At 47.1% G+C, this 15,054-nt stretch overlaps 1 protein-coding gene across 1 annotated transcript in view; it reads right to left on the reverse strand.

Moving 5' to 3' along the window:
- PPP3CC (protein phosphatase 3 catalytic subunit gamma) overlaps nt 1–15,054 on the reverse strand; it is a 59,507-nt gene that overhangs the window by 19,764 nt on the left and 24,689 nt on the right. Inside the window, exon 4 of the mRNA XM_040971261.1 lies at nt 7,866–7,977. Within this exon, the coding sequence (XP_040827195.1) occupies nt 7,866–7,977 (112 nt within the window). The remainder of the gene's footprint in view (nt 1–7,865; nt 7,978–15,054) is intronic.

The following is a 15,054-nucleotide window of genomic DNA, read 5'->3' on the forward strand; positions in this document are numbered from 1 at the left end:
GCAAAGTTGTGGATCTTCTCTGAGGATGCGTGTGACCCTGGATTAAGTTTGTAGCTGGGTTGCTCTAGAAACCAGATGAGGTGTCCGTCAGCTGAATTATTAGGCAACATTACTTAAGGTCCAAATTGCCCAATGACATGGCAGGAGGCTCTTGCTTTAGGCTCCTCGGAGAGGTGATGACTCAGGACTGGGTATGTCCCTTGTGGGTCGGTGGAAACCACGCCAAGAAAGCTTTTATACGGGAGACGGGCACTCGTGGAGCAGACGACCTCTAAGGCAGGGTAGCTCTGTCGTCTGCCCCACGAGGGTTTATTTCCTGGCACCTGAGCTGTGACCTGAGTGGGGGATGCAGGGAGGGAAGGGGTGCCTCTAGGCTGTCCGCTCTGCGAGCACTGCACACGGGAAATGAATGCCTCCTGCTGCTGGCCTCGTTCTTCTCAGGACGTGGATGCCAAGCATGGACCACGGCTGCTCGGTGAATACCTTATCAGCATTTTAAAAGGTGTGGGCTTTTTCCCCTTTAGATTAATTTATGTGAAAGGCACAGTGGGAGAGACAGAATCATCTTCTGTTGGTTCACTCTGTAAAGAGCTGCGACAGCCAGAGACGCCCAGGCAGGGTGCCAGCAGCTGGGAACTCTACTTGGGTTTCCCAAATGGGTGTGACGCACTGCAGAGCTTGCACCTCCACTGGCTGCTCCTGAGGTGCATCGGCAGACAGGTGGGTGGGAAGCAGAGTGGCGGAGGGGGCTTGAACTACTGTCAGGGGATGTCGGTGTCTCAGGCAGGGTGGGGTTTAACCAGCCGCGGCACGACACCGATGCTGGTTTTTAAAGGATCCCTTAGGTGTGCTGAAGACATGTCCGCTGGACACAGGAGTTTTGAGAGACATCAACAAAATGCCAGGCATCGTTTTGTTCACAATTACCAATGCTTATAAGCTAAACTATGCTCAGATTCTGATTTAAAAATAACTTAGTGAGTTATATCCCAATGCATCTGCCAAGCTGGAGCTACAGAACAAGGAAATACTGCAACAATGGCCTCTAGGAAAGAAAATTAAATGATAGCCACGAAACTGGATGATGGGATTTCATTTAATTATTTATCTGAGAGGCAGAGAAACAAAGAGCTGCTATTCCCTGGTTCCATCCTCAACTGTAACTTAAACCTATTTATGCTCTTAACTAGCTTTTAATAGTTCTCCTAACCATGACATAAGATACTGAAGAAAAGCATCTAAATGGCCAAAAATATGCAGATGGCCCCCTGCTTCCACCAATTGCGCATCTGTGAGTTCAAGCAACAACGGACCAGGCCAAACCAAACCAAACACAACCACCACCACCCTTGAAAAATAAAATCGTGCCTTGAAGTGGGTGTTTAGCCTAGCACTCAAGATGCCCAGGATCTACAACAGAAGGCCTGGGTTCAATTCCTGCCTCTGGCTCCCGATTCCAGTTTTCTGCTAATGCAGGCCCTGAGAGGCTGCAGCGATGGCATAGGTGGAAGACCCGGGTTGAATTTCCAGATCCGACTCCAGGCCTAAAGTCCCAGCTGTTCCTGGCATTTGGGGAGTGACCCAGCAGTTGAGAGCTGTCTTTCTGTTTCTGCCTCTTAAAGACAGAATAATAAACTCAAAAAGCTGGGTCTTCCCTGAATATGAACTCATTTCTTGTCATTTATTCCCTAAAGGGTAAAGCATGACAACCATCACACGGCGTTAGCATCAGCTCCGGTAGCCTAAGTACCCTCGAGAGAGGATCTGGATTCTACCAGTGGGGGCTCATGCTGTGGCTCAAGAGGCTAATCCTCTGTCTTCAAGTGCCGGCATCCTATACGGGTACGTGTTTGTGTCCAGGCTGCTCCATTTCCAATCTAGCTCCCTGCTTATGGCCTGGGAGAGCAGAGCGGATTGGCCCCAATTCCTTGGGACCCTGCTCCCATGGGGGCAGATCTGAAAGCAGCTCCTGGCTCCTGGCTTTGGATCATTATGGCCATTTACAGCGTGAACCAGTGGATTGGAAAAATCCGCTTTTCCAATAAAAATAAGTCTTTAAAAAATCTGAGTGGATGCATGCAGGTTATTTGCAAATTCTATGCCATTTTATACAAGACTTGAGCATATGTGGAGGCGGGGGAGTTCTGGAATCACTCCCATGGATACCAAGGGATGAGTAATTTCCAATGGTTCAACTAGCCGATTCACGGCCAACAATTATTTCCACGGCGGAGGAAAAAAATGCGTCACAGCCATAGTCACCCTGTAAGAGTTCTACAGTATCAATAGCAAAAACTAACAGACCAAAGTTCCCTCAAAAGTTACACACAAGTTTGAGAGTCAGCATTGCTTACAAGAAACCTTTACATGGTTCAAAATCAACAACCTAGAAAAGGGTACACAAGGCCTCCTACCCTGTCTGCAGGAAAGGGGACAGGAGAGCTTGTGCAACCTTTTCTAACTTCTTCATTTCGAACCACGAATGTGTTTTACAAAGAGCGCCTACACAGATGCACAAGGCTGTGCATCTTACCCTCTCCTCACAGCGTCTGTTCTCTACGGAAGGGGTCGTATGTGGGTGCTGGTCCGCACTTGATTTTGCACTTAGAGACTGGGCCACATCTTCAAAGAGTCAAGGAGGTAAGAATAGGCCATTCTACAACAAACTGCTCCAACACACTGACTATTCTAAGTGACACCACTTGCAAAACAGCAGGTTCAAGGAATCCTTCGGACCTTCACGCTGCTGCTTAACATTCGGCAATGAAACTCTCTCGTGAATGCTGCCCCCTTCTTACACTAGCAGGAAAGTTAGCACTTGTTTATCGAGGATGTGGTGAAGCTGAAGGCAAAAGAATTCTGTACGGACCTCGTTAAAATAATGGCTACCACCCACCGGAATGCAAGAGAGCTGGATCTGGGGGCAGATTCTGTAAGGGAATTGTGGGCTCATTTCTGTGGGACCGAGGCACCTGCCGATGTGCACAGAGAGCTGGGGGTGGTGAAGGGCTGAGCCAGTTCGGACCACCGAATTCACTTGACAGGAACTCACCTAACATTTGCAGGATCCTGGGGCTGGGAGGAGGCCGTGCTGGGCCAGACTGCAGCACCTGCCGTTACACGCAAAGAAGGCCAGGACCATGGACTAAGCAGGGCTGTAGTGCCTGCTGGGAAACGTGAGACCACTGGGCTAGTAGGGAAACGTGGGGAATGCCCTTGGTAAGCTGTACCTCCTGCTGGGGAACAAAACAGCTGGGGTTGTGAGCATGCAAAAACGAGCTAGGAGCAGGCCTGGAGGGGATTACTGGGAAACACCCTCATTAGGTCATGGCACCCACTGATGGATGTGAAGGTCGGGCCTGTGGTGGGATGGGCTGGGTTGGGCCATAGCACTTATCAGTTCACGTAAGAAATGGGGCTGGTGAGGTAGCTGCATCCACTTGTATGTGTCGGCTGGTGAAGGTGACAGACCAAACCTGACCCTGCACTGGCTGGTATACACAAGAGTCAAGTCTGAGGTCACCCTACACGAGATTTCTCGGGGGACTCAACTCACTTGGGTCAGCTCATCTAGGCCAGCAGAGGAGGTCAAGTGCCTTGTCAGAAGATGGGAAAGCAGAACAGGTTGGACCACTCTCCTGGACAAGCTTTGTAACGTGTTTCCTGGGTCTGTGGATGCACTAATGTGGACTTGGTTAGCCAATAAACCTTGGAAACATTTTCTCAGTCCTGGTGTAATGAAGCTGATGTCTCCAGAACTATTTGATCGCTTAAGTACACCCTTGGAATCACATTTCCCACGTCAGGGTCTCTTCAGGCATCAGACAACTCTGCCCCAAGCCTGAGTGCTGATGTAGTCTGACAGCAAGAAAAGGCCACCTCCCCTTCCATTCCTGTAGACACAGGAGAAAAAAAAAATTGAAGCATTCGTCCCACCCACCTTCCTCTGTGCCTTGACCCTCCCCACCCTAATTGGAGACCCAAATGGGCAAACACCCCTCTCTACCATGTAAACAGTTAAAAACAAAATTTAAAAATTGAATAATGCTATCTTCTAATTCACCGCTTAAATTTAGCTAAGCTTTCGCAACTTACTACTCCTTCCAGTTTAGAACAGGCAGAAGCGTTCAACTCTGTTTGGGTATTTATTTCCTGAAAAGGACTCTTGCGTCACATGAAATATTGCATCAAGTAAATGTGTATGTTCTCCTATGGATTCATCTTTTATTCATTTATTTCTTAGGCCCAGCCAAGAATTCCCAAGAGGATAAAGGTGAAGCTTTGCCTTCCTAACACCAGATTTGTGATTCTTTTTAAAATCATTCTAAATAGGGCTGTAATGAATAATGGCAAACAGGCTTTTTTTAAAATTTTCATAACTATACTGTTTTCATTAGCAGAATTATAGGAGTTTCTGGAACTTACCACTACATATTGAAAAACGGCTCATGAAAACGAGAAATTAGCTTACTTTAGAAACTGGTACCCATAGCTATGAGATGGAATCATAAAAACTCAAGTCCCTCGGCTTGCGGCTAAATAAAGTATTTTTTTGGAAAGACAATTATGGCCTTTTAAAAATTAACCATTAGAATAGTTGTCCTAGCTACTCAAATTATCTTTGGCTTTAAACAAAGAAGGCAGGGGAATAAATACAAAACAAACAAAACCTCTGTATGATAAAACAATGTTAAGAACTGTCAAGGGAGAAGACTCCACCCATCACCATAAACACATGTGCGAGAAGGCAGCTGCGCGGATCTGCAACCAAACCCCGCTAGGCTGTAATTACAAGGCAACGATGCTGAGAGCCAGAACGGCCCATGGGGAGGCTGGCTGATCAGTGACAATTAAAGCCTGTCCTTGCTCTTTCCTTAGACAGGAACGCAAGCCTACAGTTGCACTTGACTTTGCGTGCTTGTTTCAAGGTTTCTTATTTACACTTCTGGAATGGAATACAAGGAGTTTCCCGGCAGAGAAAGAGGAAAAACAGAGTTAAAATACAGTGGAGCAAGTGAAAATAAAATCAAAATCTGAGATCAGAAACTTGGGGCAAAATGAGACATTTAAAATGCTCCCCTATTCTATGGGTTCCACTTTGCAAAAATAGTCCGTTACCAATTACACTTCCCGAAATAAGAACTCAGATAAACAAATTAAATGTCAGCTAACAACATTTGAACTTCCGTTCATATGCAGGGAGCTGGCGCTGTGGCTTAGTAGGCAAAGCCAGTGCCTCCAGTGTTAACATCCCATGGTGGCTGTTCCGTATTCTGATCCAGCTCACTGCTTATGCACTGGAAGAAGCAGCAAAAGATGGTCCAGACATTTAGCCACCTGCCACCTCTAAGGGAGAACTGGATGAAGCTCCTTACTTCTTGTTTTGGTCCGGACTAGTCCTGGCCTCTGTGGCCTTCTGGGAATGAACATCAAGGCCACTGTCACTTTCCCTCCCTTGTAGCTCTTTCAAATAAACAAATCTCTGTGTGAAATTCCTATGTGCACATAGGAAATTCATACATGTTGGCCCCTTAAGTGGCTTCCTTCATTACTGACCTACTCCTGGACACTAACACCTGCCAATTCTCACCAAGCATTGCGTTACAGGGCCTGTGCTAACTGGCTTACGGATGGGATTCATTTCGAAAGGAAACAAACTGAGGTGTTCAGCATAGCCCAATATTTAGTTTAGAAAAAAAAAAAACCCAGCACAAAATGGTTCACATTTTTGAAGTATTTGGTGACGTGGATGGCTGGCAAATGACAAACAAGAGCCTTTCCGAAGACTGAAAGAACTGGTTTTGACAGCTGTCGCAAGCTTAGGAACACCAGGGGTGCTCTTGTTCGCTTGTACCTTCCCCAGGTCAACTACCAAGCTAGAAACAACAACAACAACAACAACAACACAGTAGTGCATGAAGAGCACTACAGAAGTTCTCCTGACCCAGCTCCCCGGTGGCAACCACCACTAACTTCATACGTGTAACTCACAAATGGGACCACCGCACGCATGCCTTGCCAGCAGCTCCCCCCTCTCAGCTAACAGCGTCTGAGCATCGAGCATCACTCCACACCAGCACGCTGCCATCACACACCGAGGCTTCCAGGGCTGCTTAGCATCCCATTTCTGAAAAAAATGTTACTTACCTACTCGGGGCCCTGGTAACATCTGGCTTCTCTTACTGTGGTTGCTACAACACTGCAATGGACATCCTTAAGCATCCATAGCTCTCTGTCTTTTTTTTTTTTTGGGTCAGGGTATCTGTGATGGACAGGTTGTAAAATGACCTTTACTGACCTGCACTGGCTTGCTCCCTGTCAGGCAGGTGGAGCCCATGAGCTGATGAGACTGGCATGACTAAGCTCCATACATGGCACTTTGGAGAGTGTGCTGGGTGGTCCAGATGGGCTCAGGTAAGCCTTTCCAAAGCAGAGGGTATCTCTAGCTGGCTGATCAGACAAGTCTGAGAAGTACGTCTGAGCTGTCCTGGAAAACAGCAAGCACTCCTACCCGGCACTGCCCCATGGGAACCAAGCATCAAGAAAATGCAGGCAGTCCCTCCAATTGAGGGACAGTCACCAGTCAATGGCTGCCAGGAAGCAGGGACCTTGAGCCTACACCTTCAAGGGCTGCCAGAAACTGCTGAACAAGATCCCAAGCCACAGCTGAGAGCCATGAGCCACGGTGAGACCCTGCCATTGTCTGTCCCCTAAAAATACATGTCGGAGCTTTGTCCCTGGGCTGTGATGTGTGGTGGGACCTCTGGCGGATGAGCGGGGTTAGATGAGGCCATCAAGGGGGAAGCCCACGGGACTGAATCCTGGTGGTCTTGATCAGGAAATGGAGAGAGACCAGCACTCAGGCGCGCACACAGCCCTGTCCCCAGCCCTCATCATGTCACATTCCGTGCTGTCTTGACACTCTGCCAGCAAGAAGACCAGCAAAGCAGGTGCGGCATGGCCCTAAAATGTAGGGCGTGAGGGTAAAATGATGAGATTTCCGTTTGGAAAAAGCAACCAGTGAACAAAAAGTCTCTGAAGAAGAGACATGAAGTAATGCATACATCTTATAAGCAATCAAGTGATCAAGTGTCTAATATGGGAAAGAAAAAAAAAAAAACAAATGCAAAGAAATAACAAATGCAAACAGGGGCCCTGGGGCGGGACGGCCTCGGAGTCCCCAGCACGGGTCAGCGTCGTGCTGGAAGCTGCCCAACAGCCAACTCTGAGTTCCGAGCTTCTGATCAAAGAAATCTACAATCTGGCTACATTTTAAATTATCTATTAACATTCTAATTTTTTAAAAAATATTCCACCTTCATATTCATTTTCTTGTACTAATAGAGTAGCGTATACTCACAGAAACTACTTAAATGTATCAGTTACTGTATAAATTGGCTACATGCACGAGAATGTATTCACAAGACAGGAAAAAAAACCACAAAAATAACATTTGTTTAGTAATATGGCAAAATGCTATTATGTTAAAAGAGCAATTTATTGGAACATATATATGAGTACGATTATACACAGACTTGCACCATTATACAGTGAATTTGTACATTACAGAAAAATATGGAAAACCACATCCTCAATGGTGAGACAGTGATTTTTCTCTAAGTAGTGTGATGATGGGCAATTTTTACCTTCTTTGGGCTTGTCTGTATTTTCCAAATATCTCAAATTTCTGAAATTCAAATTTCTCGAAGAAAAAAAAAATAAATAAACGTACTAAGAAGTAGAATCTCAGTTTTTGCCAGCGAGCATCCGTGGCCCATGAGGGTGTTGTCTGTGTCTATCCTTTGGGTTGACTCACTCTGGCACAGTCTGCGGGGGAAGGGGGCTCTGGGGGCGGTTATACTTACACTCCTGTTTGAAGGTGAAATATTCTGTGAGATGCCTGCATTCGTGATTTCCTCGAAGCAGAAACAATGTTTTGGGATGATTAATCTTTAAACTCCATAAATACAGCACACACTACAAGACAAATTCAAGGGTAAAATTTTCTATGTGATCACAACGCATCAAGACAGTCTACAGAAATTCAAGCGACTTGCTGCCTGGGCATAGTTCAATCGCCCTTCCCAAGTTGAAAAACGAAACCTGCCAGCTCCTCAGTGTCATGTGCCTGCTGCCCTAGAAGCTGACCGGGGACAAAGAGTGGCCTTTGTGGGACTCCCGCCTCAGTTTCTCTTTCCTTGTTCAGCTAAGCATCTAGAACTTTCTGCCAAAGCATGCTCTGGCTCGTTCTTTCTCTCTCCACATCTTACTCCTAAAACCTGCGTTTTCCCACCTGGGAAGGGAACTGGCAGGTGGAATCTCTCCCCCTCTGTGACTTTCAAGTGATCTCTACTTGCAGATAATAGGATAGTATACCTGAAAAAAAAAACCCTCAGAAAGTGGAATGGTAAATCTAACTCAAGAAGGACAAGAATTCAATAAAATTTCAAGATGCAAAATTAATACATAAAATAGCATTTTCCTATGCAAGCAACAGACACCACCACGATAAAGAAACCCGTGTCGTCAGCATGGCATCAAGGAAGCTTAAACATATAGGAATGCATTTTCCTTTAACGTAAAAAATCCACAGGAGGAAAGATTTTAAAACACCCCTGAGAAACACCAAGGCCGATACAAACTGGGGCTCCACAGATGAAGCTTATCTCAGAGTGGCAGCCTGAGCTCCGGCTGCTGCACTTCCAACCCAGCTTCCTGCCAATGCGCCAGGGAAGGCGGCAGATGAGGTCCAAGGGCTTTGTCCACCGCTACCCGTGCTGGAGACCGAGACGGAGCCCCTGGCTCCTGGCTTCACCCTCGCCTGCGTCTGCCTGCTGTGGTCATCTGCAGCGTGAGCCGGCACCTGCAAGTTTTTCTCTGCGTGTCCCTCTCTCTAATTCTACTCGAGATAAATAATTTTTTTTTAAATAAAAAGTAAACACAAACTAGTACAAAGGGCTCTCCTGTTCAACCAGTTAACTCTGCATGAGAAGACTACAGTTCTCTCTCATTTATCAAACCATAGAATTCCAATAAAAGTACCAACAACTCATTTTATGGAGTTAGACATGTTGACACTAACATTTTTATGTAAGCATAACCACAGAAATACTGTAAAAAAAAGAAACTATAATGGGGGAATTAGCTTTGCCAGATGCTAACAATAACATGGTGATTTGGAGATTACATATATACATATTAGGGTATAGACCCTAACAGTGCTGAAAGAGACCAAGGCACACCTCAAGTCTGCTATCGAATCTGAACTCACTGGGGCAATAACGAGTTTTTAAGAGAATGATTGAGACAGTTGGTTACCATTTCGAAAAAAGATAACTTAGATCCACATCTCACACAATACTTATAAATGACAAAAGGATGAGGGGACTAAATGTAAAAGAAATTAGTTAAATTCTAGAAGAAAGAGGAGTCCTCTTTTAACAACTGCAAAATCAATAGCTATCAATCCAGAGACAGAAACGTAGAGGGCCCAGTGCGGTAGCCTAGTGGCTGAAGTCTTTGCCTTGCATCCGCCAGGATCCCATATGGACACCAGTTCCTGTCCTGGCTGCTCCACTTCCCAGCCAGCTCCCTGCTTGTGGCCTGGGAAAGCAGTCAAGGACGGCCTAAAGCCTTGGGACCCTGCAGCCGCGTGGGAGACCCGGAATTGGCTCCTGGCTTCAGATCAGCTCAGCTCCGGTCGGCCACTGCAGACACTTGGGGAGTGAATCAGGGGATGGAAGACCTTTTTCTCTGTCTTTCCTTTCTGCAAATCTGGCTTTCCAATTAAAAAAAAATTTTTTTTTGAAAAAAAAAATACACATAGGATTATTTTTGCTTACTTCTTGAATTAGCTTTGCTCTTTTAAAATTTTTATTTATTTATTCATTTTCATTTATTTGAAAGGCAAAGAGATGGAGCGTAGTGAGACCTTCTCTACACCAGCTTACTTCTTAAACGCTTGAACCAGCCAGGACTACGGCAGGCTGAAGTCAGGAGCCAGGAGCTCCCGTCTGGGTGTGGACGGTCGCGTCCTCACCTGCCACCCTGTCCCCCGGGGCGTGCACAAAGATGGGTGGGAAGCGGAGAAGCCAGAACACAAAAACAGGCACGCAGACACAGACACGAGAGGCGGCCGCGCCAGTAGGGACCGAACCACTGCCAGGGACGCCCACTCCGTGTTTCTCTTTTGAAGGAATTTTCAATCTCATCTACATGGTCAGGTTCATTGGGTCAGAACTATTCAAAAAGAGAACATGTTTCAAGTTTTTCAAATATACTTTTTTAAGAGCATAATGATACTTCCCACTCCCCCCTCCGCTCTTCTCTGTACACACTCTGACGCGATCAGGTAATCATAAACTAAAAGAAATCCAAAGCAACACTTCTAACAATCCATCCGGGACACTCTGCTTGCTGGTAAAGGCATCACGGACCGATAAGCCAAGGTCAACTCCACAAAGCCAAGGTCAACTCCACAAAGCCAAGGTCAACTCCACAAAGTCAAGGTCAACTCCACACAGCCCCACACAGCCATGTCCTATGAAGTTATTATACAGGCTCAATCAGTAAACCCTGGACCATTGCTCCGGATCCACGGGCTAGGTGCCGGCCAGCCTCTGGGCGCATTCGTGTTCATTGTCCACGGATCAGTACACGTAACGGCTTCACGTGTTTTTCTATTTCAGTCCCTTCCCCACCCAACACACCCCCACACTCCCACACGCCAGCAGCTGGCATTGGAACGACTGGAATTGCACTGTAAGTCATCGTGCTTGCACGCTGCTCGGCTAACACACACACACACACACAAACACAAATCCCTTCCCTGTGCAGCACAGGATTCCTGAACCTGGGACACCAGCCAGCACTTCTGGGCGACGGAGGGCCGGCAGCAAATAGAGCAACGCAAGAGACGTGGCGCTCCACGCATCCGCCTACTCCAGGGCAGCTAACCGAAGAGGGCAGGGTGTCTCCTTGGCCAGGCACGCGTCCTTCACCGCTCCGCGCGTCTGCCAAGGACCACAAACGCACGTCGCGATTTGGGAGTCACAAACGGGATTAAATCCTAGCGTGGAGACCTATTCACCAAATGCGGAGTGCACCTGCAGTCTAAGCTCTCAGAGCCGGAACAACTGGGTTAGCACACGGGCTGACTGTATTTGAGGCGGGCAGTATGAAATAAGCATTCTAAAACTTAAAAAAAAAAAGGACACATGCAAATACATTTGCATGATTTGTTTCCTGCGTTTCATTACCAGTGTTCAAAGGAAAATTGATGGTGAGTCCACAAATGCTTTATCAATTTCCTTATTGAAAGGAAAATTGAGAGTAAGTCCATACACAAATATTTTAAATCATTTCTTTTGGAGGGAGAGAGGCAGGACAGAGAGAGACAGCACCCAGCCTCCGGCTCACTCCTCAAGCGCCCCGAGAGCCAGGAAGCTGGGAGCCAAGGCGCACATGAACACGGGGAACAGAGCCGGCAGGGACAACCCAGGGTTTGCGATGCGGGTTGCCAGTGTGCCACGGAGACCTTTTAAGTGAAGGCCACATTCAAGTTCAGAGAGCCTTGGTTCTCTGTACCTCCCTTTCCTAGCCATGCATCCGCTGCACCTTTTGATTTTTTTGGGGGGGGGGGGGTCCTTGCTCCTGCACACATCAGCGCGCCTCTCTGAGCAGTGGGGTCTGCAGCTGCAGCACAGGGCAGTGTGGTGGGCAGACTTCCCAGCCTGCTTCGACTTTACTTCCGCTTTTCACGCATCAGATGCAGGTGTCCAATGACAGAGTCTGATATCAAGGTTATGATTACCAAGATCTGTTTAGACCCCTTCCCTCCCAACAATCTCCTGACTGCTCTGTGAACAGAATCTTCACTCTGCCTCCGAAGTGATTTCCGGGTTCCTCAGCTGCTCACCAGTAACACTGCAATACCTGGCAGTCATTTGGCTGGTCTCTTTGGCGGCTCCTGTGCCATTAACACAACACATCCCATCCCATGCTGAAAATGCTCCCTGATTGCTTTATTTTCTCACGAGATTAAAGGAAACTAAAATTTAGCATCCCCTACCACAGAAGAAGCACTTTATAATCTGTGCAAATGAACAGGAAACATCAAGTGGTTTTTGCCAGGAGAAGTAAAAGTGGAATTCTACCATGCCGTTTTAGCAGCGAGGGATGCACCAGACACAGGTGTATGAATGAAAACTCACGCTGCCTCCCGAACGATCAATGAAAAAAAAAAAAAAACCATCTTGTCTGGACTCTCAGGTTCCAGGTAAGAAAATGATAATCCATATAAAAAGAGAAATTAAATGAGATCAAGAAAACAACTGGCAACCTACGTCAAAAGTTTTAAAGTGCTGTACTCTCTAATCCAGCTACTTCCCGTCGAAGAATCTAATCTAAGGGGGATATGAGAACTGCCATCAAAGGTGTATCCAGACAGTCGCCCCGACAACAGGTGCAACAGAAAGAACCGGACCGTAACCTTGTGTCATTCGCAAAAATACCAAACCCAATTAAACGCCGCATAAGCCACAAAGACATTTAAAAATCTCATAAAAAAAAAAAAAAAGAAGCCAGAAGACAAGTCCACGTTTGGTTACCAGCTCAAGGTCATCACCAAGAAACCAGGTTCTCAACTCTCGGTCTCTGAGTCATCCTTGGTCACAAACATCTCCTCACGGGCACAAGACGGCTGCCACAGGACATGCACAACCTGCGTGGGCAGCGACATGGTGGGACATGCGACAGCTTTCATCCTGCAAGATGGTCTCATCCACCAAGGAAACCGTTTCCCCAAAATTAATCATAAAAAAAAATGACACAGCAGAGTTCCTCTTAAGCGAGCGACAGACAGAGCGGGCCCTGTTCAGCTCTGGAACAACTGTCAGGCAGGGGAAGCGGATGAGCCTCCACTGGAGCAGACAACCGGGACACGTTCCCTGGGGGGTTTGACTTCCAAGGTTCTGTCCCGAGAGAGGAGCTTCTCCCCGCAGCCCCATCCCCGGCGGCTGCAAAGAGCTGCCTTGACAGGGTACAGCTGCTACCCCAAACCTGCAGAGTGCTTAACTGGATCGTGGCATTTATATCATTAACTGTACTTCTGGAAAAGTTTTAATGATGGATGAAAATGCTGTGTACCAAAAAAAAAATAAATTCAGAATTCACGAGATGACCCCATTAATTTATATATATATACAATGTCAAAGAAAACAGACCAGCCAGAAGCATATAAAATGCTAAGTGATTATCTGAGTTATAGCAAGTTTCTTCTTAGAGTCTACATCTCTCAATTTTCTAGAAAAACCAAGTCGTTATAATAAAGACCAAGTCTCACAGGGATTCTACGAGCTTGTTCTCATCTGCTTGACGAAAACTTCCCACCTTTGGTTATGAAGAACCACGGTACAAAGGTATGTTCCAAGTGGACCCAGTGGGGTCTGTCTGTCCGGAACTCGTGGAGTAGTTTCCACACTCATGACTTCAGGGCTGGTGAGCTAGGGCTGGCACGTGGGCTGCTGCTCTGCCCAGCAGCCAGGGAGCGGGCAGTCTTTAAGACATCCGGGCTTGCTCAGAGGGTGGCTCTCGTGGGAGCGCTCCATATTTTGAGCTCATGTTCAGCACGGGCTCTCTGTTTTCTGGGTCACCAAATGGTTTTCTCCATGCCTGCCACGACCAGCTTCCAGCACACACACACACACACACACACACTCGCAGGACGGGAGCGGGCACTCCTGAGCGCTCATCCCCAGACTGCAAGCACGATAATCCTCCTTCCCAGAGCCCCTCAAGCGCTCTGGCTACTGTAAGGAAACACGGACGCCTGCGGCACGTCCTAGGATCACCTGGACTGCGCTGCAGTCCACACGGCCTCACCATCGTGGCCGTTTATGCATGAACAACTTCCAGCCGGCGCTAGAGAGGTTCAATGTTAAAACCGATACCAAATGGTAATTTTCATCTTCAAGTTTTGATTCGCTTCTTTCACTGCAGATAAAAGTAGAATACTTTTTCAACAGGAAGTTTCTTTTGCGGGGGGGGGGGGGTTACTTTGGTTTGGTTCGGTTTTTGGCGTTTGATGGTTAGCTTAGCAAACACCGAGTAATGGGAAAAGCCAAGGACACACTACAGCTCATCGAACACGGTCTGGCAAAGTTCACGTGTGCCGCCCTCACGGGCCTGCGCGTGAGCACACGGCTGCTGATCAACCTGCCGCCTCCTACCACGGAGTCCTGAGTGCGGGAGTTTGACTAAGTGCGCTGTTCACCTGCACAGACGGCACGAAGTTACCCATTTATTCTCACACACTGCTACAAGGCTGGCACCCAGGGAATGCTGTTGATGAGGGAGCGGGCAAAAACAAAAAAACAAAATGTGTAATGTGAAGCAGCGTGGATGTAGGTACAAACGCATTCTGGGTTTTCGTGTGTTTTACTGAATGTGGTCATGTGTTACAACTATTCCGGCACCAATTTTAAGTTAGGAGTTATCAATCAGAAAATAAGCCAGCATAATATTTATATCTTAAAAGTTTCATTAAATAAAATGCCCAATTAAAAAAAAATCAGTTAAGTTCTATATTCCCTTTCGAAGCCTCCAATTCTCTCATGTCAGCAAACACAGCACATTCAGTGTCTTAAACATCCACGCCCGTCCATCAGTGTGTACTGAGCGTGGGAACAGCCACAAGGAGGGTCTTCAATGACACACCCCGCACACCTAATCTCCATCCCCCCGAGAGAGCGTGGGCATTTACCGAGCAGCAGGGTGAGCCACGGGGGCGAACATGGCTTATTCTCTCAGCTTAGACCACTGGCTTTTGTCCTCACATTTAACATGAGACGAATGTTGGGCACTGGCTGAGGGCGCTGCATGTTTCTATGCATGAATTTAGAATGCCTAACTACAGAGCAAAGCTTGTTTCCCTGTGTGTTTCTCCTGCAGCGTTAGAAACAAACAATGCTTCTTTGGCTGAGCAACAAGCGGAGGCAGCCAGCGTATACCTGGAGTGAATTGTTGCAGCAATACACCTCTAGCCACCAGAAACAC

Source organism: Ochotona curzoniae, unplaced genomic scaffold, assembly GCF_017591425.1.
Source record: "Ochotona curzoniae isolate NIBS_2020 unplaced genomic scaffold, NIBS_Ocur_1.0 contig_21, whole genome shotgun sequence".
Lineage (NCBI taxonomy): Eukaryota > Metazoa > Chordata > Mammalia > Lagomorpha > Ochotonidae > Ochotona > Ochotona curzoniae.